The sequence below is a fragment of the Periplaneta americana genome, chromosome 10 (genome assembly GCF_040183065.1).
Source record: "Periplaneta americana isolate PAMFEO1 chromosome 10, P.americana_PAMFEO1_priV1, whole genome shotgun sequence".
NCBI classification, from domain to species: domain Eukaryota; kingdom Metazoa; phylum Arthropoda; class Insecta; order Blattodea; family Blattidae; genus Periplaneta; species Periplaneta americana.
The window spans coordinates 121267636-121294380 of NC_091126.1; the positions used below are offsets into that span (position 1 = coordinate 121267636).

At 39.7% G+C, this 26745-nt stretch overlaps 1 protein-coding gene across 1 annotated transcript in view; it reads right to left on the reverse strand.

Annotated features, from left to right (window-relative positions):
* Nucleotides 1-1166: 1166 nt before the first annotated feature.
* The window catches only part of ltl (larval translucida), a 147094-nt gene continuing 121515 nt past the window's right edge, over nucleotides 1167-26745 (reverse strand). The window contains exons 5-8 of the mRNA XM_069838088.1: nucleotides 20652-20882; nucleotides 16984-17205; nucleotides 2712-2910; nucleotides 1167-2585 (exon numbers count right to left, since the gene is read on the reverse strand). Of these exons, the coding sequence (XP_069694189.1) occupies nucleotides 2443-2585; nucleotides 2712-2910; nucleotides 16984-17205; nucleotides 20652-20882 (795 nt within the window). The 3' untranslated portion in view covers nucleotides 1167-2442. The remainder of the gene's footprint in view (nucleotides 2586-2711; nucleotides 2911-16983; nucleotides 17206-20651; nucleotides 20883-26745) is intronic.

Sequence of the window (26745 nt, forward strand, 5' to 3'; positions counted from 1 at the left end):
ATATAAGTTATGATCACATACAATATATATCAGATTGGCCATTCCTATGTTATGATATGGCAATATAAAAAGGAACAATGACCAATACCGTTAGTGTCGAAAATGAATTTTTCTGGTAACGACCATTAGATGGAAGTACTGTTGCAAGCTCTTACTCCATGCAATTCAATTAGGGTTATAACGTGACTTCTTTTGCAGTCACTAGATGGCAGTATAATGAAAATTATAAAAGTTGTTGACTTGAAAGTTAATTAGGCTGATCAATCTGTTATACTGTATGTGATCAGGGGTACCAGTACCACAATTCTCTACTTTCAAGCAGTCTATTTTATACACTTCACAATTGAAGACCTCCCTCGAATAAGGGTGTAATCAACAAGTTTATAATAACCTCCACTTTTCAGGAGAAAAGAAAATAATTTTAGGGGCATATTTCGTTAGTCTATATTTACTAGCAGAACCATTTGATTAATCAAGGATACAAATTTATTCAGCTATTGGATGCAATTATTTATTGTTATAAATGAATGCTTCAAAATTACTTTTTCCAGCAAAGTCACATATTTAATTAATTTGATGTTATACCCTTTTTCGAAGGAGGTCTTCAAATTATTGTTAATTGTATAGTAGACTTCCTTAAAAGTGAATACCACTGGTATCCATATTAGACTTCAGGATCATCTTCATATTACATAATATTGGAGTTTCACCCTTAAACTTTCCTTGTTCTCAGGTCAAAGATTCCTATTCAGGCTAACTGACACTGGATAATCAAAATAAAGAGAATATAAGTTAGACCTATTTGCTTTTTTTATAAATATATTTGCATGAATAATTTGTGATTTTCATGCCAATGAGACAAAAAATTTGTACATCTTTATTACATACTTTTAACACTTTATATCACTTAAGATTCGATTATAGAAACGACTTTTTAGTGTTCAATTGAAAGTAAGTTTCGACTGCGCTAGTTCTGAAAATCACTATTAGTGCAGTCGAAATTAATCAACTAAAGTAATTTACCAACTTAGTTTCAATTTAACACTAGAAAGTTGTTTCTATAAATAAATGTTAAGTGAAGAAATCTGTGTTTAAATAAACTGTATATGCTTTTCATAGCAATAGTAAAAACTATGGATATATGTGACATGAATGTGATATAAAGATGCATTTGAAAATGTGATTTATTCTAAAATGCCTATAACTAGGATCTCTATAAATTAAAAAAAAAATTACTAAAATATTACATGTTTAATACATTTTACATTTTTGTGTACCTAGATAGTCCACTATGCACTCATATTGTTTAAGCACATGCGCAACATCTATGATTATAAAAAATACATGTATTTCTTTTCATTGGAGAAGTTCACAATTCACTTTCTTGTTTATTTAGTCACAATTGAAAATAAGCTATGTTCTTTTAATTTTCAACAAACACCAAAGTTACCGCATTCAAAATCTGAAGAAGCAATAACATATTATAACATGACATAACATACAATTATTAACTACAAACCTCGAATTTTCTTTAAAATAAAAGTTGTTGCTATGAGGTTAGAAGTGACAGCTGATAAGACACAGCACATTTCAAGACTAATTTCCTGACAATAACTAGGATGAAGGGGAAAATGAGAGGAAAATAAATGGAAAAGAACACGCTACCGTTATCTTGCGCCCTTGAAAAGATCTCGAGGATAATAGATTATTTATCTGTTTCAGCTCCAAGCTTGTCTCACCTGTCTCACTCCAGGGTACATTGATCCACTAGGAACCAGTCTTCTGTCTGTCTATCTGTTTGTCTGTCTGTAAGTTTTTATACTGGGTGGTGCTCTGTCTATCATTTTGGTAACATTGTCTTTCTAGCAGTTGAAGTTGTACCATATCAATATTGAATTTAAAAGTAGGTACTCATACATCAGAAGTTACCATTTCCTACACAATGTCAGCTATTCCGTTGAACTGTCCATAAAAGCTCAAGTCAGCAATCATGAAGCATGTTTGCAATTTGATAAGACCAGACTTACTCCTGCTTGTGACTATCCTTATATTCTTTCCATGATATATATTAAGTTACCGTAACTTAATATAAATTAGGAGAGTTTTAAGTTGTCATTCATATATGAAAAATAATTATTTTCTGCAAGTAATAGTACTATCTCGTTATGTAGGAAATACTTATACGTACTGAGTGAATTCTCACTTTTTTTGTTTTTGGCTGCTTGTCATAGTACATGTTAGCCATCATCGTCTATAATAGAAAGTTAAAATTAACATGTAATAAAAATGAAGATCATAATGTACATATTATGATCCATACCCACTTGTTTCACTTGTGTATGTATATTTTGTGCATTAGTGATTTCTCCAGAAATGTCTGCGTTTTTCTTCTAATGAATAGGTTCAACTTGTTGAAACAAAATTACCGATAATTCTGAAATTCTAAGCTGCTGAAGCAGTGACAATTGCAGTTGTTGGTCCTGTGTTGATAGGTTGGCAGTGGCCTATTCCATGCAGCTTGGTGTAATTGGCCTCCATTGCAGCAATTGTTTCCATGAGCTGATTATTGCAGTGTATTGGATTTCCTGACATGAACATACAGCTCTCACATATATTTTGTATATAATGTATACATTTCATACGATATAATCAATCAAAGATTGAAGTTGAATGGACAAAAAAAGGTTGCCACAAGTTCAAACTATACTTACCCAGAAGAAAAATTCTGAGTACACCTAGAAGACCATGTATTCGGCAACGAGTCTTGGAAGCCAAGTCACGCTCCACTGTTTGAATTTGATTATATGACAGATCAGCCCAGCATAGGACAGGCAAACCATGGAAATCCTGTTTCAGTGCAGTCAGAATGTTGTGAGAAGCGTATAACTGCTCCAGGGATGGTAGAAAGGTCTGAAATGTTGCATTTTTGCGTAAATATGAAAACTATGAAATCTCACATATACATATAAGTTCTACTAAGTCTGTCTGGAAAGTAAGCAGCCATTTTGACTACCTCCTGTAGGCTACTCGAGAACTGATCATGTGGCCTTAATGTAACTTATCAAATATGAGCATGCATGAACAGTCACTTTTCCTTGGGCCTTGGGGCTACTCAGTTAGCAGCGAGATGCCATTAAGTAAACTTAAGTAGGCTTCACAATAGCTAAGCAAGTAGATCAGAGCGAATCTGCATCAAGTTTTGCTTCCATTTTAGACATTCACCTGTGGAAACTATTATTACTAGGAAGGCTATACTTTTTTTAACCCTCAAACGGAGTTGTGGGGTCTTTTTCGATACCAAGCAAATTGTACACCCCTGACATTCCTTAACCGCTGCATTCTTTCTCTAAATCTTTTGTGTACCTTTTCCTTTTGTCAAGCTTAATCCATTGGCTGTGTCGTTGACCAGCAGGTACCGTTATTTATTTCCAGTAATAGCTAAAATATTGAGTAGTATCCTTTTCGACCCCGCAACTTCAGTTGTGTATCTACACCTTGTCAATGTACAACCAACGAGTTTGCATAGTGGAGTATGGCTACTAATGCGCGTAAAAGTGTATCAGTGCTCGATTCGGGTTTCCCACGCTTTGTAAACAGTGTTGTAGACGAAAGTGAAGGCAGTGATGTGAGTGACTGTGGGGACGAAAATGATCCGGACTATAATTCCGAACACAACACGGATTCAGAACAAGATTACGACTCAGATGGAGTGGATGAAGATGTAAACCAACCAAATGGTGATTCATTGAATTTCTACGGTAAGAATGCAAGCAAATGGTCGGCTACCGAACCTAATAGAAACAGAAGAACACCAGCACACAATATTGTAATGAAAGTTCCTAAACTGAAAGGAAAAGCTAAAAATTTAGGGAATTCGTGCAATCCTTTACAGGCATGGGAATGTTTATTTACAGAAGACATGATTACAGAAATTGTTATACACACAAATGAGAAAATTAGTTCCTACAGAGCAAATTTTTCTGATACGACTCGTACAGAACTGAGAGACACTAATGCAGTAGAGCTAAGGGCACTTTTCGGGTTCCTATATTACACAGCAGTTTTCAAATCAAACCATGAAAGTCTCGAATCCATGTTTGCAACTGATGGTACTGGAACGGATATTTTCCGTGCCATTCTTTCTGTCAGGCGAACATACATTTTGATATATTGCTTGCGTTTTGATGATTTTGCAACACGAGCAACAAGGAAGGAAATTGATCCATGTGCAGCAGTGTCGTATATTTTTCACAAAATGGTTGAAAACTCTCAGGCTTGCTATAATATATGTTCTTATGCCTGTGTAGATGAGATGCTAGTAGGTTTCCATGGCCGCTGCAAATTTAGGGTTTACATAGCTAGTAAGCCGGAGAAATATGGGCTGAAAATTATGATTTTGTCTGATGCTAACACTAATTATCTCTTGAATGCATATATATATATATATATATATATATATATATATATATATATATATATGCTGGGAAAGACAGTGATGGGCTAGGTCTGACTGCACAAGAAAAGACGCTGCAGAAACCAACACATTCAGTACTGAGATTAGTGAAGCCTATTTGTGGAAGTAAGAGAAATGTTACAGTTGACAATAACTTCACTTCCATGAAGTTAGTTTCCGCACTCAAAGAACGTAAACTAACTTATGTAGGGACGATGCGGAAAAGCAAGAAAGACATTCCACAAGAATTTCAGGCAGACAGGAAACGTAAAGTAGGCTCAACTGAATATGGTTTCCAAAATGACCGCACATTAATTTCTCACATACCTAAGAAAGGAAAGTCTGTTATTTTGCTCTCTAGCATGCATCATTCAGTACACACAGATGCTGAGACAGGCAAAGCCTGAAATTATTTCCTTACATAATAGTACAAAAGGGGGAGTAGATAGCCTTGACCAAAAGTGTATTACATATAATACTGGTAGCAGCAGACGGACCCGAAGATGGTCTCTGGCTATTTTCTATGCAATTCTGAATATTACTGGTATCAATTCTTACATATTACAGACATCATTCAAGGACTATATACCCATTTCCCGCTTTGAATTCCTGAAAACGCTAGGAAGACAACTTATAGAGCCATACGTACATGAAAGGCTTGTAAATGACCGACTCCCAAAAGAACTCGGAATGATTGTTTCCAGGATTTTGAATGAACCTCTGCCAAAGAATGAAGAAACACGCGAGAAATCGAAAAGAAAACGTTGCGTGCTGTGTCCTCGTTCAAAAGAGAAGAAGACAAACCAGTACTGTGTTAGTTGTGACTGTCCAGTTTGCCAGGCCTGCCGATCAGTTACATGTAGAGAGTGTGGAGAATAAAGGAAATCCAGTTTGATAGCAAAGTATGCAACCAGACTGACATTTTTATTGTCATTGCTACATTTGAATGTGATGGTTATAAAGAAAATATGATAAAATGGAACTTTATCTTTTACAATAATTTTAAATTAACTAAAAATTGTCATACAGACTTTCGGTGTTACATTATGTTATGATCTATTGTTTTTCAAAGTTTTGCACAAATTACCGGTACTAATAATTATATTGCACTCATATTAATTATATGTCCTTAAATTATGTAAACAAACTTAATAATAATTGTAATTCCTATTACATCATCTTAAAAAGTAAACAAAATTAATATTTTACCTCCTTTTGTAGTGGTATCGTTTTTGACCCCATAACTCCACTTATGTCATAAAACAGTCACAGCTCCGTTTGAGGGTGTTAAAAGGCTGGAAACTTTCCAAACAGAGCTCGTACACATAATGAGATACTTTATCAATTATGAGTTCAGGTGCAGTTATCAGTTGCTTGACGTTTTCTCATTTTCTTACCAAAAGGACCAGGATCCAATTCCTGTCACATAGGCCTACACTTTGAAATTGATAGTAAAGAAAGCAGCTAAAGATTGGTATTTCTTCGAAATTATTACATAATTCATCTGTTATAATCATCATCATCATCATCATCATCATCATCATCATCATCATCATCATCATCATCATCATAATAGAATCAATGAATCATCAAAGTAATTGTACTATTTAGGCCTACTCGTAATTCACAAACTACGTAATAATATACTATTTTTATTTTACGAGTGCCTAGTACCAGTACATACTACAGAAGACAATTCATTATAATTATACTGTATATGGGCTTACTGGTAACGTTAATGTGGCATTTCATGTCGATTCTGATTAGGGTACGGCCACACGAGCTACATTTGTCGCAGGTTTTCTGCTACAAATGAAGCTGCCGTAATTGTCACAAAATGGGTGGCCACACGGGAGCTACAATTACTGCCAGTTTCTGCGTTAAATGTCGCTACGTGTGGCCACATGACATGCCACACGTAGCGACATTTGTAGCAACTTTCTGCGACAAATGTAGCTGGAATTATAGACCGCATTGAGTTAAATGGAAGCGGCCACACGGAGCAGTAAGTGTAGCAAGTTTGGCGCCGTCTGACATGAGGTCTATTCGTGACCAATAATTTTCCAGCCTAAACGAATTAACATTGTTGTTAGTTACTGGGAATTTCTTATTATGGAATCCATATTTTTTAAACTTTAAATTTATATTAATATTTATTTCCGCTTTACTAATTCCCAGAGGAGACTCAGTGAGTCAAAGAATATACATGTCAAAAGACTTTTATCTACTAACTGACAATAAATAAAGAATAAATATCATGCAAAAGAAAACAAAAAAATTGTAATAAAAGTACAAACAACCGTGTAAAATGAATGTTTATGCTTTAATTTTTTAGGAATGAGATAGAAAGCGAAAATCAAATGTCATGTAAAGGACACACAGATTAAGACTTTAAAAAGAGTGAAATAACAAATCAAAGTTATTCATTTTACAGTAGAGAATTACAATAATTTAGCGCAATGTAAATTTACAAATGCGTATGGATACACGCGTAAGCTAATTTTAAATACTATTTTCTTAATCTTATTTCTGTTTTTTTGTTACTTCACCAGAAGTTACAGATTAGACATGCTCTTCCCTTTCCAATACATGAATTTCTGAAGCATCTCCAAGTAAAAAGGAGTTTTAAACATGACCCAAAACACAACTCAAAGAGGCAATCTGTAACATATTTGAGAGATGTCTTGTAAAAGAATTGTGTCTTTTTTTTACCAAATGAAGTCGCTGTGAAGGGTTTACTGGTACGCTATTGTATAGATTTTATTATCGAAGGAAACCTTTGGTCGAAAATGAAAGAAAAAAATGTGTACTCTCAAAGAACGGTATTTTGAAAAGAGTCTAAGTAAACACATCTATCATAAAAGTTCTCTTTTTCTTGGTTTTGCAGAATTCTTATTGGACGTTGCGGCAATTTAAACTTGATCCTTATATCCCAAAATGCAAATCAAAGAGGAAATGTCTTTATAACACAATAATATTTATAAACAATACTGATTTGTGAGGTCTGTCCTGCAAAAGAATTGTACGTTTTTTTTTTTTTTTTTTACCAAACAAATTGCTGTGAACGGCTTGCTAAAACGCTTTTGTATACATTTTATTATTGAAGAATTCTTTAGGTCGAAATTGAAAGAAGAAAAATGTATGTACTTTTTAAAGAAAGATATTTTGAAGAGAGTTAAAAAATAGGGAACTTAGCCTGGACTATACATAAGCGAAGCAATATTTATTGGCACCGTATTGTTAGTAACAAAATTTGTTATATATATTGGCATCATATTGTTATAAATATGTCATGATAATAATTTCCCATCTAAAAGTCAATCTCCCTCTCTACTTCACTCCCTCATAAACACAAGTTAATTCTGTTGTTATGATTACATATACATACTGAGAATTTCAACCATTAAAAAAACGGATTTTCCTTCAAATTTTAGAATGCCTTTCTCCCATTGTAGGCCTACATCTTACCCTATAGAAAACAGAGTTTACGTCCTCTTAAACATGATAGATCACGTTTTTCAGATTATTAAATTTCGGGGGAGGAGGAAAACTGAAATGTGAATCTTAGGGTATGTTACAGTTTCATGTCTCATAAAGTTTTTTTACCAACAAAAGAAAATTTTAACGCTAAAAGATAAGCTGGGTGATACAAATTGCGATATCTTATAGCTAATTCGAGAGACAAATTTCACTCCACTCATCAATGTCACTTGTTTTATTTTTAAATACATTAAGCCTGAATAAAATGCCAAGGTGTTGTATGCCTGGCTGCAAATTCAATTACCAGAAAGGAACTTAGTGGCGATATTTACTTTCCTTCTGGTGAAGTAACAAAAAACAGAAATAAGATTAAGAAAATAATATTTAAAATTAGCTTACGCGTGTATCCATACGCATTTGTAAATTTACATTGCGCTAAATTATTGTAATTCTCTACTGTAAAATGAATAACTTTGATTTGTTATTTCACTCTTTTTAAAGTCTTAATCTGTGTGTCCTTTACATGACATTTGATTTTCGCTTTCTATCTCATTCCTAAAAAATGAAAGCATGAACATTCATTTTACACGGTTGTTTGTACTTTTATTAAAATTTTTTGTTTTCTTTTGCATGATATTTATTCTTTATTTATTGTCAGTTAGTAGATAAAAGTCTTTTGACATGTATATTCTTTGACTCACTGAGTCTCCTCTGGGAATTAGTAAAGCGGAAATAAATATTAATATAAATTTAAAGTTTAAAAAATATGGATTCCATAATAAGAAATTCCCAGTAACTAACAACAATGTTAATTCGTTTAGGCTGGAAAATTATTGGTCACGAATAGACCTCATGTCAGACGGCGCCAAACTTGCTACACTTACTGCTCCGTGTGGCCGCTTCCATTTAACTCAATGCGGTCTATAATTCCAGCTACATTTGTCGCAGAAAGTTGCTACAAATGTAGCTGCACGTGTAGCCACCCATGTCGCTACGTGTGGCCACACAACAGCAGTAAATGTCGCAGAAAAATGGACCCGGACCCATTCGAGTTGCGACACGACCTTGGGATGCGCCAAACTTACTACATTTACTGCTCCGTGTGGCCGCTACCATTTAACTCAATGCTGCCTATAATTCCAGCTACATTTGTCGCAGAAAACTTGCTACAAATGTAGCTCGTGTGGCCATACCCTTAGGGTTAGTATTATAATGGAGTTCATACTGTGACAGCAACGTGAGATTCGAACTCACGACCAACAGAAGGAAGTGCAAGGTCGGAGGTTGCGCGCGCATCTGCTTCCTGTGGCATGTGCTATGGTGGGGAGAAAGGGGACAGAGCGACTGCGGCAGAGAGAAGAGATATCCGGATGATTCGAGAATGGACACACGTTTGGAAATATCCAGAACTCGCACTTTCTCGCAACTATGGTTTGGTTATATAAAAGAAAACGCAAGTGAAATTTATTCAGTCAGTCAGTAAGGCAGTGTTGTTAAAGTCAGTGGAGAGCAAGCCAGACAGTCTTGTGTAGCAGTGAAGCCAGCTTCGAGACCAGCGACTTGAGTTGTGTCCGTAACTGTGGAGCCTGAAGCCCGGAGTTCGAGTGCAGTGGACCGCAGTTGGGGGGACCTGAGTTCGAAGTGCAGCGGATCGTCTCTGAAGGGCTGGGGTTCGAGATTCTGTGAACACGAGTGACTGAGCTAGAAGAACCAGCCAAGACAAACGAGCTGTAAACTGAGAATTGACAGTTCTGTGTTGTAAATAGTGCTTTGTGAATATTAGTTAAGATTAACAGTTCATTGTTGTTCGTAATAGTCCAAGTAAATTGTCATTATCGTTTGTGGAGTGCAATAACGAACGCTGTGTTGCTGTGCGGAGAGCAAATCCCATTGTTGACGAGAGCGTTTAAGGTGAATTGTAGAAAGGAATTATTGTTTCTTAAAATAAAATTACATTGTTGTTGAGTATAAAAAAAATTACACTGGTGTCAGAATCGGGACATTATCGACAATGGAGAACCTACAGCAGATCCTGCAAGCCATCGCAGAAATGAAAGCAGAAATGAACATGCACATTAGTGAGGTGAAGAACGACATAAGTGAAGTGAAAATGGAGATGAAAGGCGACATAAGCGGAGTGAAAGGCGACATAAGCGGAGTGAAAGGCGACATAAGCGGAGTGAAAGATGACGTCACACTACGCAAATTGAAAGCGTTTCGGCCCACGTAGATGGAATTGTCGCCATCGTGAAAGACGAACTTAAGGCCGATTTGGATAAACTAAACCAGAATTTTACAACTATAAACGAGACAGTAGCCGAGTTGAGACAGGATGTAGACCATTTCGACGGCAACTCCGCGATCTCGAGCGTCGTAAAGAGGAAACGAGTGAGTTGCTGGACAAGACGAGTATGTTAATGGACCAACATGCTGAAGAAAACAAGCACATCCTCGCGTTGGTGGATCGCCAGGCTAGAGAACATAAACAGATAGTTGCCGAGGAGGTTCGACGTGCCATGCAAGAAGCGGCCACAAAGTTCAGGACTCCATATAGTGGCCCTGCAGAACAATCGCCTTCAGCCAGACATTACAACGTCAAGAAGCCGAAGTTCGACGGTACGACTCTTGGGCGATATTCCGTCGCCAGTTCGAGGCCATCGCAGAGCACAATGGGTGGACGGCAGCAGAGAAAACCACTCAGCTGCTGGCCGTGCTTCAGGGACAGGCGTCGGAGATTCTTCACAGCGTTCCAGAAGATGGGACAGCCGCTGAGATAATGGCGGCCCTGGAGGGACGTTATGGTGACCATCAACTTGCGGCAGCATTCAGGACCCAACTGAAGACGAGGCTCCAACAGTCAGGCGAGTCCCTTCAAGAATTTGCGATGGCGGTGGAACAACTTGCCCATAAGGCCCTCAGGGGCCTACCACCTAACTTCATCGCTGGAGAGGCGGCCTACACCTTCTGCAGCGGAGTTCGAGGCCCCGAAATTAGACAACAGCTACTCTTGGCAGAGCATCGTACCATCAACGCAGCTCTGGCGGCGGCCCTCAGGATGGAGGCGGCCAAGTTGGCGGTGGGAGTCTCAACACCGCACTGGATCAGGAGCGCCACGGCGGCCGATGCTGGGGGGGCGCCAACCGAAGCCACCGGAGCGGCGGAGACGACGGGCGCCCACCTGCTGGTCCTGTGGGAGACCGGGACACCTAAGGAGGGACTGCGACCGCTCTGGCCACCGGCAGGAGAGAGAGGTGGCTGACACCGAGAGGAGCCAATAGTCGCCTGAGCAACGGGGACGACGGGTGCCCATCTGCTGGTCCTGCGGTGAACCTGGGCACTTCCGGAGGAGTTGCGACCGACCTGGCTACAGTCAGGAGAGGGAGGGGGCCGATGCTAGGAGGAGCACGTCGGCGCCGTCATCACCATCCCCTCGGCTGATCTTGAAGACTGTTAACAGAAGATGCGACGATGGGCTGATTGCTGACGGATGGATATAGGCCGCCCATGCAGAGTACTGGTAGACACCGGGGCGTCGCTCACCATCGTCAGACCGGAAGTCGTGCGTGGCCTACCTGGGAGGACGCCGCTGCGCCGATATGAACTACGTACTGCCTCAGGCGAGAGCCTGCCCATCCAGAAAGAGGTTTTCCTGGATTTGACCTTGGGAAAGAGGAGACTGGAGATGTGGGTGTTCGTCGCCAACATCACTGAAGACGTCATCCTGGGACTCGACGCCATGCGGATCTTTGATGCAACGGTGGACGTCCGGCGCCGTATCCTCCGTTTTGGTCAGGATGAAGTGTTCCTGAGGGACGTCGAAGACCAACCCATGGCCAGCAGACTAACCTTGGAGAATCAAGTGACAATCCCAGCAGGCTGCGAGATGGTAGTGACGGCAAGACTGGACGGACAACCTAAGAGAAACCTGCTCCTCGATTCGCAAACAACTCCGATAGATGGTGTTTATGTGGCCAGATCCCTACTCCCGAAGCAGAAGGTGGTACCGGAGAGGGTCCTGAATGTCACCAATCGGGACAAAGAGGTGCCTACTGGAACTGCACTAGGTAGCGTCGAGCCGGTGGTGTCTGTGACGTCTCTGGCAGATAACGAGGAGTATCACCGACCACGTCCACATCTAGACCCATCACGGAAAGAGCTGGCTCGAGAATTGGCAGAGAATTTAAGCAAAGGAGAAAGAAGACAAGTCCACGATCCACGATCTACTGACAGAATTTCAAGACGTGTTCAGTCTGTCTGAAAACGACTACGGGAGAACGGAGAAAGTTCAGCACCGCATCGACACCGGAAATGCTCGCCCAATCAGACAACCTCCTCGACGCGTCCCTCTAGCTAAACAGAGGGAGATTGACAGCCAACTGGAGGGTATGAAAGCAAGAGCGGTCATCGAGGAATCTGACAGCCCTTGGTCATCACCTGTGGTGCTGGTGAAGAAGAAGAATGGGGACCTGCGTTTCTGCGTGGACTACAGAAGACTGAATGACGTCACCAAGAAGGACTGCTTTCCCCTTCCACGAATTGACGACACCTTGGACACACTGGCAGGAGCAGAGTGGTTCTCGACGTTGGATCTCAAGTCAGGATACTGGCAGGTGGCGCTACATTCTGAGGACAAGGAGAAAACGGCATTCTCTACAGGCCAGGGACTATGGCAGTTCACCGTTATGCCGTTCGGCCTCTGCAACGCCCCGGCTACATTCCAAAGACTAATGGAGTCCGTAACGAGAGGCCTCACATACGACACCTGTTTGCTGTACCTTGATGACGTCATCGTGGTCGGCAAGACATTCGGCGAACAACTGTCGAACCTGAGGAAAGTGTTCGAGAGACTGCGACAAGCCAGGCTGAAGTTGAACCCGAAGAAATGTCATCTGTTCCAAAAGAAGGTCAGCTACCTGGGGCACGTAGTAGGGACCAACGGAGTGGCCACGGACCCGGAGAAGCAACAAGCCGTCAGAGGATGGCCGAGACCGAGGGACAAGCAGGAGTTGCGCCGCTTTCTCGGCCTCTGCACTTATTACAGAAGGTTCGTAGCTGGGTACGCCAACATCGCTAAGCCTCTAACCCAGCTGACCGAGGAGAAACGACAATTCCAATGGACGGACGAGGCGGAGTCATCCTTCCAGTCACTGAAAGAGGCGCTGTGCACTGCTCCTGTACTGGGATACCCCATCCCTGGAAGGAAGTTCACACTCGACACGGACGCTAGCAACGTAGGCATCGGCGGAGTACTCTCTCAGGAACAGGACGGGCAAGAGAGGGTGATTGCCTATTTCAGCCGAACACTATCCAAGGCTGAGAGAAACTACTGTGTGACACGTAGAGAACTTCTTGCCATTGTGAAGCCCTGAAGCATTTCCACAAATATTTGTATGGCCAGGAATTCCATCTGAGGACAGACCATTCTGCACTCACCTGGCTATTGGGCTTCAAGAATCTGGAGGGGCAGACCGCCCGTTGGGTTCAACGACTGCAGGAGTACAACTTCACCTCCGAACACCGCCAAGGGAAGAAACATTCCAACGCTGATGCCTTATCACGACTCCCGTGCCGGATGGCTGCAAACACTGCCTGAAAGTAGAAGGGCGGGATGGCGCTCACGCAGTCCGAGCAATTGCCGCCCAGCCGAGCCCAAGATGGGATAACGCCGCCATAAGGAGGGAGCAGCTGGAGGACCCAAACATTGGACAGCTACTGCGTGATGTGGAGTCCGGCCAGAGACCAGTATGGGCCGATATCGCCAACCGTAGCACCACTTACAAGAGCTACTGGGCCCAGTGGGAATCCTTCACTGTCAAGGACGGTATCCTGAAGAGGATTTGGGAGTCGGCCGATGGAAGGACCTACATAGAACAACTTGTCCTGCCCAGGAGCAAGGTGAAGGAAGTGCTGGAGGAGACTCATGCTGGAGTGACTGGAGGCCACCTGGGAGCCAAAAAGACATTGGACAAGTTAAGGCAGAGGTTCTACTGGTTGCATAAGAGAACCGACACGGAACAATGGTGCCGAAGATGCGACACCTGTGCGGCCAGTGGCGGACCAAGGACACGCAGCAGGGGAGCCATGCAGCAATACAACGTGGGAGCTCCTTTTGAGAGGATCGCCATCGACGTTGCTGGACCGTTCCCAGTCACGGATCGCGGGAACCGCTACCTGCTAGTCGCCATGGATTACTTCACAAAATGGCCAGTGTACGCGATTCCCAACCAAGAGGCTTCGACGGTGGCCGACGCGCTGCTTGACAACTTCATCTGCCGATTCGGGATGCCCCAGGAATTGCATAGCGATCAGGGGCGCAACTTCGAATCCAACCTGATGGGAGAATTGCTCGAGCATCTGGGGGTGCATAAAACCAGGACCACTCCCCTCCATCCACAGTCCGATGGTATGGTGGAACGCTACATCAAAACCGTGGAGGAGCACCTGCGGAAGGTGGTGTCCAACCATCAGAGAGACTGGGATGCCAGAGTTCCACTGTTTCTCTTGGCCTACAGAGCTTCGGTCCATGATACAACAGGGATGACACCGGCAAACATGGTCTTCAGGAGAGAGCTGCGCCTGCCCTGTGGTTTGCTGTTTGGCACGCCACCCAGCGCCGACCAGCCAGCAACTATGTGGCAGAACTCACGAGAAGTTGAATGGAGTTCACCAACTGGCCAGAGAGCACCTCAAGATGGCCAGCGACAGGATGAAAGTGCGCTACGAAAGATTAGCCAACTCTGCAGGATTCCAGGAGGGCGACCTGGTGTGGCTGTATCGACCTACCAGGACCAAAGGAAAATCACCAAAGCTGCAGCGTGCCTGGGACGGACCATACCGCGTGGTGACCCGGATCAACGACGTGGTGTACCACATCCAGCGACAACCCAGAGAGAAGATGATGGTGGTGCATCTGGACCGATTAGCAGCCTACCAAGGGACTGCCCGGAACGAGCAGCCCTAAGGAGGGAGCAATGTGACAGCAACGTGAGATTCGAACTCACGACCAACAGAAGGAAGTGCAAGGTCGGCCGGCGCGGAGGTTGCGCGCGCATCTGCTTCTTGTGGCATGTGCTATGGTGGGGAGAAAGGGGACAGAGCGACTGCGGCAGAGAGAAGAGATATCCGGATGATTCGAGAATGGACACACGTTTGGAAATATCCAGAACTCGTACTTTCTCGCAACTATGGTTTGGTTATATAAAAGAGAAGACGCAAGTGAAATTCATTCAGTCAGTCAGTATGGCAGTGTTGTTAAAGTCAGTGGAGAGCAAGCCAGACAGTCTTGTGTAGCAGTGAAGCCAGCTTCGAGACCAGCGACTTGAGTTGTGTCCGTAACTGTGGAGCCTGAAGCCCGGAGTTCGAGTGCAGTGGACCGCAGTTCGGGGGATCTGAGTTCGAAGTGCAGCGGATCGTCTCTGAAGGTCTGTGGTTCGAGATTCTGTGAACGCGAGTGACTGAGCTAGAAGAACTAGCCAAGACAAACGAGCTGTGAACTGAGAACTGACAGTTCTGTGTTGTAAATAGTGCTTTGTGAATATTAGTTAAGATTAACAGTTCATTGTTGTTCGTAATAGTCCAAGTAAATTGTCATTATCGTTTGTGGAGTGCAATAACGAACGCTGTGTTGCTGTGCGGAGAGCAAATCCCATTGTTGACGAGAGCGTTTAAGGTGAATTGTAGAAAGGAATTATTGTTGCTTAAAATAAAATTACATTGTTGTTCAGTACAAAAAAAATTTACAATACTTAAAAATAAAGAGAATATTAGTTCTGAATACCAGTACATAAATTTCACAGGAAGAATAAATAGTACCCCGGTAACGTAAACTTTAATGGTTCAATATCGCATAATGACCATTCATTCTGATTTTTACAGGGCAGCTCTGTTTTTTAAAATCACTGTCTGTGTGGATATGAACTAACGTAAAACACTACTGTACTGGTAAAAAATACGATCTCTTACTCCTTTGAAATGTTCTGCTTTCCAGTTTAACTAACACATCAACTGGGTACCGGTACAGCAGAATATTAAGGATCATTTGTATACCGGTAATAAATTACATTTAAAACTTAAAAATTTTTTAAGCAGTTTGACAGAGAGTAGGCCTACATTCTGTATTTTGGTTATAATAAATTTCACCGTCATTAAAAATGGTTAAATAAAAGTAGTTCTTATTTCTTGTCAATTTACACTCTATGAGCTAAAAGATCTAGTTAATTAAAGAATGAAAAGAGGCAGCTGGAGATAAAGAATACCCGATATAGAAATGCCAATATTATTGATATAGTGAAAGAAAAACGTTTGCTTGTGTAGTTTCAATGTAGTAATATCACAAATATTAGAATTTACTGGTTTAATATGTCGAAAGTTACGGGTATATATGTGTAGTGGGCCTAATTCTAATTACAGGACTTTAATAAGGAAAAAATAGTAGTAATGACATACATTGTACAAAATGTGCTGAAATATTTCATTATCTAATGGATGGCAGATCAAGACAACACGAAACTCAGAAACTGAATGAAAGTAGCCTAAATTAAATACCGGTACCGGTAATAACTCTGTAGCAATCAGTGCATCACTGATTACGGTACTTTCTTTTTTTTTGTTCAAGTAAGACTTGGGTCAAAAGAGCAGAATTTATTCCTAATTTTTATTTGCGGAAACTGAACGATTACAGCATTAGCTAATAAATAGTTTCATATTTGTAATATACCCAGAAGTTTATCGCCTTTCCTTTGCTTGGAAAGAGATTTACAGTGTTTTGCGCCTTGCTCTCTACTATTCAGAATCTGGTCACCTTACAACAATGGATAATATTAATGCGCTTATTCCTATATAAAAAAAAAACAAACTTCTTTTAAGCTTCTGATAATTGAATGGGGATAGTACTTTTTTCACGCATATATTTTTATGGCACACCAATTTTAGAGGATTAAAGTGAAATTATGTACATGAGCTGCGACCAGGATTTAACAAAACCTTTCCTTTTCAGAGAAGTTGTCAGTATAACCAATAATGATAATTTTTGTTTCTTAATTGCACAGTACCTTCGAAGTTTCTTCTAGAGTTGTGAGACGATTGAACGATACATCAAGAATGCGAAGGTCCTCCAAACCAATCAGATCATCAGGAGCAATTTTTTCAAGAAGATTGCTGCTGAGATTCAACTTCTGCAGTCCGTGAACACCCATTAGAGCTCCATCTAAGCTTCGCAACAGATTGTGGTCCAGGCGCAACTCAACAATTCTCGTCTCAGGTTCCACAAGGTTCTATAAATCACATTAATGTACCCTGTCAACTGCTTCCAGTAAGTATTATTAGTAACATAATATTATAAAAGAGATCACAATTGGATCCATTAATTATATCGTTCTGCACAGTTTTCTTATTGGTACTATTCATTTTATGTTCTTGAGTTGTTATATGCAGTAATTCTCACTTCCACATCTCAATGAGTAGGCCTATTATCTACAACCAACTACCGTATTATGTTTTCATATAAGAAATATATGGCATGCTGTAAGAATTATATTGTTAGATTTTAACTAACACTCACGTCATCAGCATTCCTGATATCAAAAAGTGAATTTTGCAATATTGTGTGTCTTTTCGCTAGTTTATGTACAACCTTTTAACTTAAAATATTTGGAGACATTTGTCCATATTAAATATGTACAGTATATCCAGTTTATGCTGTAAGTGTGCATAATACATACATACATACAAAACGTGTAAATTTTTGTATTACCGTATGTAATTTCACAGAAGACAGCATAATATAACTATACAGGTAATTCTCAATCAGGGCCGAAATATGGCAAAATGGCGACCTGTTAAATATTTTCTGCGCCCTTGCATCTACGTACATGTAATTTTTTAAAATTTCGTTCATGACTATCCTCTTTCTTTCCTCATCGAGGAAATATGATGAAAGAATAATAAATATTACTGGAAGGTAATATAGCAAATTTTTATTTCATATTCTGAAATATTAATAGCCTAATCAATCGTATCATGGTATCTCTATAACGAATTGTAAGAATATGTGAATAAGCCTACTATTAAAACATATCATTTTAATTACGATTACGTAATAGTTGTTATTACAGATATTAAAAATGAATACAAGCCATTTATGACAAATGACAAAAGAAACTGAATCACAACATGGCTTACTGATAAATAGGTACCCAAAGATCCTATATAGCCCTATGCGATAGACCTAAGATGGAACACCAAGCACTCTGGTCGTTATGGGAAGACTAAAGTATTGTGCTACTGCTGGTAAAAAGTAAATCCGTGGTGCTACAGCCCATGAAGGCCAAGACCGATCAGCTGGCTGCTGGCCTCACGTCCATATGCCGAAACAGAGGTGGACGATCATCCAACCAGAATGGAGCTATTGTGTGGTTAGCACGATGATCCCCTCAGCCGTTATAACTGGTTTGCAAAACCATATTTTCGCTACCTATCGTAGCTCCCCAAGTGCTTCACGGTGCTGGGTGGGCACCAGTCCCATACACTGGCCGAAATTTCATGAGAAAATTTCTTTCCCCCTAAGGACTCGAACCAGTGCGCATTCAGTAACGCGAGTCCTAGGCAGGATGCTGCTGCCGGTAGATAAAGAAAATGCCTCGGTTTTCATGGAGTCCACCACATACAATGAGAAGATCCTGGAACTATTAGCATATCATAAAAGATGCTTAGACGTGATCCCACAAACTCTATAGAAAGGCGCACAGAAGCCTTACTTAAGAAGGCCAGCCTGCCAGTTGAGGTGACGAAGTCCTTGGCTCCACATTCCACAAGACTGCATAGACTCTACAGGCTGCCGAAAATCCACAAGAATTAAGTTCCACTGAGACAGTGTCAGTGCCATAGGCTTTCCCACCTACCGGCTGGCCAAATACCTTATCAGTCTTCTGAACCCTCTTGTGGGAAAATGCAGTCATCATGTCAAGAATTCAGCGGAGTTCATCAAGATCATACAGAGCATCAGAATAAATCCATCTGATATTCTGGTTAGTTTTGATGTTGTGTCACTCTTGACCAGAGTCCCACTCCAGGAAAAAGTTGGAGTTATTGAGACCTCACATCCCGCCTGAGGTCATTGGGCTTTTTAACCACACGCTCACTCCACTTACTTCATGTACAAAGGACAGTACTATGAGCAATCCGACGGCATAGCCATGGGCTCGCCCCTATTGCCACCCATAGCCAATTTGTACATGGAAGACTTCGAGCACACAGCCCTGGAGAACACGCCATTGAATTAGCACACTTCTACTGCTCTGTAGATGACACATTGGTCATCTGGACACATGGAGGAGCAAAACTTCAGGAATTCAAGAACACGTGAACAGCATCCACCCGAATAATCAGTTTACGAAAGAAGTGAAAAAGATGGCTGTCTTCCTTTCTTGAATATTCTCATCTCCAGGAAGTCGAATGGCACACTGTGCCACAGCATATACAAGAAACCGACACACCCAGACGTATACCTCAACACTGCACATTCATTACCAATACTGTATTATTTTTATATGGATTTTCTAAAAAAAAATAATTTGATACTGGTAGTTAATTCGAATTATATATATATATATATATATATATATATATATATATATATATATATATTTAAATTCCCTTTAGATCGAATTAAAAAAAGCCTACCTTATAACTTTATAAGCTCTTAGAGGAAGCTAAAGCCTGCCTTCTATTTCATGGTACAAGGACCGATTGAGAATGTTTATTTTCTCGAAAATCTGGAAATTACTTACAGTACTTGTTATACTGCTTAAACATGGTGTCATGCAAGTGACACTTACTTCCTTAAAGCATATTTTATGCGTTTTACAACTATTGGCTACATTCTTTTATTGTGTTGTCAATGACATTCAAGTTTATGTTTTATGTTGATGAAGTATCGTACTGTACTCAAAAATATAAACTTTAGTTTTCTTCATTGTTTACAAACGAATTTTCCTTTCACTCCCTTTATAAGAAACTCTTCATTGTTCTATAGCAGAATAAATCACCAGACATAACATAATTGTAAACATATTCCAACTGAATATTGGATACTGGTGTCGTATAAAAAACTACAAGATATCTCCTAACTATAACTAATCCATGCTTTTTACCCATTCCCTTTTTGTGCCCTTCCATTTCCAACTAGATTGTGACATACTGTATAGCTGACATTTATGACAATAGCAACAAAACAAAACACACACATAAGTAACAAAGGCTAAAAACGGCATATTGAGTAAGTGTAAGTAGCAGGAACATCCACCAGCCCATGACCAATAGATACGTTTCCTTCTCTCTTTTGTTAAGTTCTCCTTCCGATCCATGAATGTGCAAGTCTTTCACATATAAAACATGGTACCGGTATACATCAAGGTAAAGATTTGAAATATACGGTACGGTAACTGATTACAATATCCGATTAGAATTAAGTTCTTTTGAGTTAACATCTTATAAGCATATTTGATTGTCATTTAACACAATGTTGTGCCCTCTCAAAGGGAAAGGTAAGATCATTTTAATTAAAGTGGTTCTTATATAGAAAACAATAATTATTATTAATAACATAAAAGAAGACTATTGTTCATAATGCTATTGCTTTTATATAGAATGAAACTAAAATCAGGTTCCGGTAAATAAATAGTATAAAATGGTGCAAACATATGATGTTATAATACTGTACCTCCATACGTCCACTAAGCTGAGAAATTCTATTTTTTGAAAGGTCAATTATTCTAAGTCTTCTCAATCCTCGGATTTCTTGCAAGGAGAATTCTTGAAGAAGATTGTTTGTGAGATTCAAACAACGGAGAGAGCGTAATGGTGCAAGAGAACCATTTAATGAAGTCAGCTTATTATGTCCAAGCTGGAGATCTTCTAAAGAATCCAGGTCCAAGAATTCGTCTGATGACAACTATAAAGAACAGTAATTCACATTTCACAAAATATAATAAGTTAATAACCATATTATTACCTCTGATTGAAGTTCTGGCTGCATCTATTATCAGGCAGTACATCTCACTTGAAAATATGTGTCAGAGGAAGAACTATTGTTTGTATACATGTGAAGTTTGAATAGTGTAATATGTAGTTAGTCGGAGATGTAAGCAATAGAGGGGGAAAGAAACTGGCCACCCTACCCCATTATCTCCTGGTCTAGTTGCCTCGTAAGTGGTGCCTTGTTAGTATCACTTGTGAGGTTCAAAAACTGATTTTTTAATAATTTTATCTCTCAGTCAAGAATAGGCCTATAACATGTACTATCAAACGCATTATTATTATTATTATTATTATTATTATTATTATTATTATTATTATTATTATTATATTATTATTATTATTATTATTATTATTATTATTATTATTATTATTATTATTATTATTATCCATTTTGATTCACCATAACAAAAATTGACAACAAACACACCTTCAAAATATACAGAAAACCAACCACCACCACCACCACCACCACCACCACACACATACACAACACATCTAAGCACCCCATACAACACAAACATGCTGCATTCAGTACAATGGTACACAGATTACTCAACATACTCATGAGCTAACAACACTACAATGAAGAAATGAATACAATCAAATACACAGCACAAGAAAACGGTTACAATCCAAACATAATAGACAACATCATAAGAAAGACAAAACAAAAACTTAACAAACACAAACCACGCAAAATACAAACAAACACAAGAACACAAGAAATACATCACACTAACATATGAAAACAAAAGCACACATAAGATCGCATCTTCATTCAGGAAGCAGAAATACAACATAGCATACAGAACAGAAAACACACTACAAAGACATCTCAACACACAAAAAACACAAACAAATAAATACGACCACACAGGTGTATACAAACTCACATGTAATAGTTGCGACAAGTTCTACATTGGACAGACAGGCAGATCATTCCAAACACGCTACAAAGAACAGATTAAAGCAATAGTATAGTATAGTAGTATAGTATTTATTAGCTGTCGTTATAGCAAAAGCTAATTTATTTTAGTAGGTTATTTTACGACGCTTTATCAACATCTTAGGTTATTTAGCATCTGAATGAGATGAAGGTGATAATGCCGGTGAAATGAGTCCGGGGTCCAACACCGAAAGTTACCCAGCATTTGCTCATATTGGGTTGAGGGAAAACCCCGGAAAAACCTCAACCAGGTAACTTGCCCTGACCGGGAATCGAACCCGGGCCACCAAGCTAACCGTTACTCCACAGATGTGGAAGCAAAAGCTAATGACATTGTCAAATTACACGTGTGAAATTATCGTGCAAAAATGAAAATTATTCTATTACAACACTGAACATAAAACAAAAACATAAAACAATAACCAGAGGACACAATACATCTACATACGCTGATCACATAACCAATGGTAACCGTACATACAATAACATAAATGCGGACATGGAAATCCTACACATACAACCCAAGAACCAAAAACTCAACACACTAGAACAATACGAAATATACAAACACACTAAAACACACCCCGATCAAATTCTCAACACACAGATTCAATTTCAGTACACACACACTATTTGACTCCACTTTTCAACACCTTTCAACAATCAAACGCACCCACATAACAGGCAGAGAAGTTCGAGATGACGCCGAGATCTAGTAGGCTCTGACGATGGTGTGATAAGCACTGAAACAGCTGTAAGCCGCACAAACTTACATAATTAACACGAGTAAGTCCGCTAGTTAATCAATTACTTATTATTATTATTATTATTATTATTATTATTATTATTATTATTATTATTATTATTATTATTATTACAGTGACACTGTTTTGTTTAACTGCGCGGTTTCATTTTCCCGTTGCCCGCTGCTAGGAGCTTATCTGCTGCCAAGCGGCTACTCGGTCTGCCGGCACTGAAACATTTAGTATAGGAATTTGTATTACCCAGCTCAAAATAGGTGTTGAAAATGTCCCTCACCAACTGCTACACACTGTTGACACCTTCTTATAATTACTGTAAGAAGTTCTGCTTCACTGATTGACTCGATTTCCTCTCTTACATAGTCTTTAAATTAATTTATTGTATGAGAGTTTTTCGCATAAATCTTATTTTTAAGTATCCCCCATAGAAATTGCATGGTGTTAAATTTGTATTTCGTGGGGCCCACAAATTTTTACTGATAATTCTGCTTGCGAAAATTCGATGCAATTCTATCATGGATTCTTTGGCAGTATGAGCAGTGGCAGAGTCTTTTTGGAAATATACTGAGGAACGTTCTCTATAAGTCAGTTCATCTAAAAATGAGTCAAGGTTCTTATTCACTTTACAGTCGCTGGTAATTGTATCCTGAGTGAAAATAGGCCCAATAATTCTGTGTCCATTCATTGCACACCACACACTTATTTTTTTCACTGTACAAAGGTGTTTCGAGTATAAGATTGAGTTTCTTCTGACTGTAATACCAATGATTTTGTGAGGATACGTGTCCATTTAAATGAAAACAGGCCTCATCAGAAAAATAAATTAATGTCGATCAATTTGCTCAGAATTTACTTTCTCTAAAATTCAATTACAAAAATTATTGGGATCTTGTTCATTGAACTTTTGAAATACCGGAATTCTATATGGCTTTAATTTAAGTAATTTTGTTGCTTGACGAGCAATGAATGTATTAGGCCAGTTATCTACCGCAAAAGAACTACAGCTGAAAGAATCTAGGGTAGCATTACTGAAGATACTATCTTATTTACAGCATCTAGCTATGCAGGGTTTTGCAATATGTGGTCACATGGATGATATGAGTAATTTAATTAACCTGATGCGACTGAGAAGTAATGGCTGTCCAGAACTTGAAAAGTGGATGGATCGCAAATCATATAAATGGTATTCTCATGATATATGTAACAAAATGCTGGAAATTATGAGTCACAGTGCATTGAGAGGTATTATAAAATCTGTTCAAACAGCCAAATATTATTCCATAATGGTCGATGAATCATGTGATATTTCAGAACAGTTACAGACGATTTTGAGATTCTGCATTATTTATGGATTAGTTCATATTATTAATGATGTTATTATACGATTTAATTGTGAAATAAGTAAGTGCAAAAGCCAGTGCTACGATGGTGCTTCGAATATGGCAGGCAAGTATTCAGAAATTCAAGCTAGACTGTCTGAAAAAGAACCCCGGGCTGTACACTGTTTGGCTCACTCACTCACTCACTCAAACTTGTTGTTCAAGACACTTTTAAGAGTATTTCTGGTAGCCGGGATGTACCAATACTGAACTTTATAAAAGAAATAATTTTATTTGTGACAAATTCGCCCAAAAGACTTTCATTCTTCAAGCAGTTACAAGGCGATGATGCAGTCAATTTAAGACCGTTCTGTCCAACCAGATGAATGGTTCGCTTCTTATCATTGTCATCATTTCATTCCAATTACAGTATGAACAAGTGATTGAGTTTCTTGAAGAGTTGTTAGAAACAGACCCATCAGATGTTAGTTCTAAAGCAAGTGGCTTTTATCTTCGAATGTAGTCATTTAATTTCTATTTCTACTTATGTGCATTATGTAAGATATTTTGTCACATTGATGCAGTTAACACTGCGCTACAGAAGAAGATGTTGAGTTCTCAGGGAGCTTATATAAGACAAACAACACCAAACTAAGCCCAGAAACCATAGAACTCATAGAAAGGAGATCGAAGCTACTGCAAACCAGGAACAACTCAGAGATTAACAGAGCAGAATATGCGCGGCTGGATAAAATAACCAAGAGGGAAATAAGGAAGGACATACGGAGATACCGATCTGAGGTAACTAAACAAACCCAAGAAACATGCAAATCAATAAGACAGGCAAAGAGAAATCTGAGCAAAGGCAAACAATGGATGCTTGGAACAAAGGACACGGCAGGGAACACTATAAAAGCTAGAGGAGACATATTGAATGCAGCTACGGAATTCTACAAACTCCTCTACGCAACAACCATACCCAGAAACAACGCGCAAGGGCACGACCCCTCAAACACACAAATCCTACCTATCCTGCATAGTGAAGTACGAACTGCCATCAATGAACTGAAAAAAGGAAAAATGCCGGGGGAGGACGGGATACAAAACGAAGTATTAAAAATAGCAGAACCACACATTACACCCATAATCTCCCATCTACTCACCAAAATCCTAGAGACAGAGGTTATCCCAGGCCAATGGAACACAAGCACGATAATATTACTCCACAAAAAAGGTACTCGGGATGACATAAATAACTACAGGCCTATAAGCCTTATGTCGAACCTATACAAACTGTTCACGAAAATAATTACCAGAAGATTGACAAAAGTGTTGGATGAAAAACAACCACCAGAACAAGCAGGCTTTCGCAGAGGGTTCAGCACAGTAGACCACCTACAAACGATAAATCAATTGATCGAGAAAGCAGAAGAATTCAACATGAAACATTTATCTTGCCTTTATTGACTATAGTAAAGCCTTTGATTCTGTGGAACATTCGAGTATAGTACAAGCACTAACAACACAAGGAATTGAAGCAAAATATGTGCGAATACTACAAAGGATCTACAACCAAAGCCGCGCCAAAGTCAAAACTGAAATAGAAGGAAAGCCATTCAAACTGGAAAGGGGAGTTCGTCAAGGGGACCCAATATCCCCCCAAGCTGTTTACGAGCGTGATGGAACATATATTCCAGAAACTGAACTGGAACGAAGACTGGGGTATCAACATAAATGGAAGCTATCTAACAAACTTACGATTCGCTGATGATGTGGTCCTATTCAGTAAAACTCCAGGGGAATTACAAACAATGTTCGAACAACTACATGAAGAAAGCAAAAAAGCTGGTCTCACACTAAACAAAACAAAAACCAAACTAATGTCAAATGGTCCACAAACAGCCATACTAATAGATGGAGAGACACTAGCATATGTGAACGAATATACATATCTGGGGCAACTGATTTCATTTCAAGACAAAATGGAAAAGGAGCCGAGACGGAGAATCTGCCTAGCCTGGAAAGCGTTCTGGGGCCTCAAGTTCATACTCATAGACAGAAAGCTAAGCCAGAAAATAAAATTTCACACCCTAGAAACATGTGTATATCCTGTGCTATTATACGGATGTCAAACATGGTCGCTAAGATAACAGCAAAAGAGCAAACTTCAAATATGTCAACGTAAAATGCAGCGCAAAATCTTAGGAATATCCCTGCGAGACAGGATACCAAACACCACAATCCAACAACTAGCACAGACAACAGACGTCGCACAAACAGCCACACAAAGCAAATGGAAGTGGGTAGGACACATTTCCAGACTACAAGACAACAGATGGACCTACAAAAGTACTGTTTGGGACACACGGATTGGGCAAAGGACGCAAGGCAGACCAAGACGCAGATGGGAGGACATCTTCAAAGATCACGCAGGGCACCAATGGTCACGGATAGCAAGGGACAGAGAAGAGTGGAAGTCGCTAGGCAGACATCTGAGCAACGACTAGAACAGCAACATGCAAGCATCATTGTTTGAGGGAAGTTTAATAAGAGAACAGTGAAAAGTGTAGTGTCAAACAACATTATACCTAACGAACAGCATCGAACCTAACATGGAGTAGCTCGCCAAGTTAGGAAAACTTAGCTAACCCTACCCAAGGGTAGGAGAACTTTGCCCTTCATGGGACATATTGGGCTATTTCATTTCATTTCATTTCATTTCATTTCATTTCATTTCATTTCATTTCATTT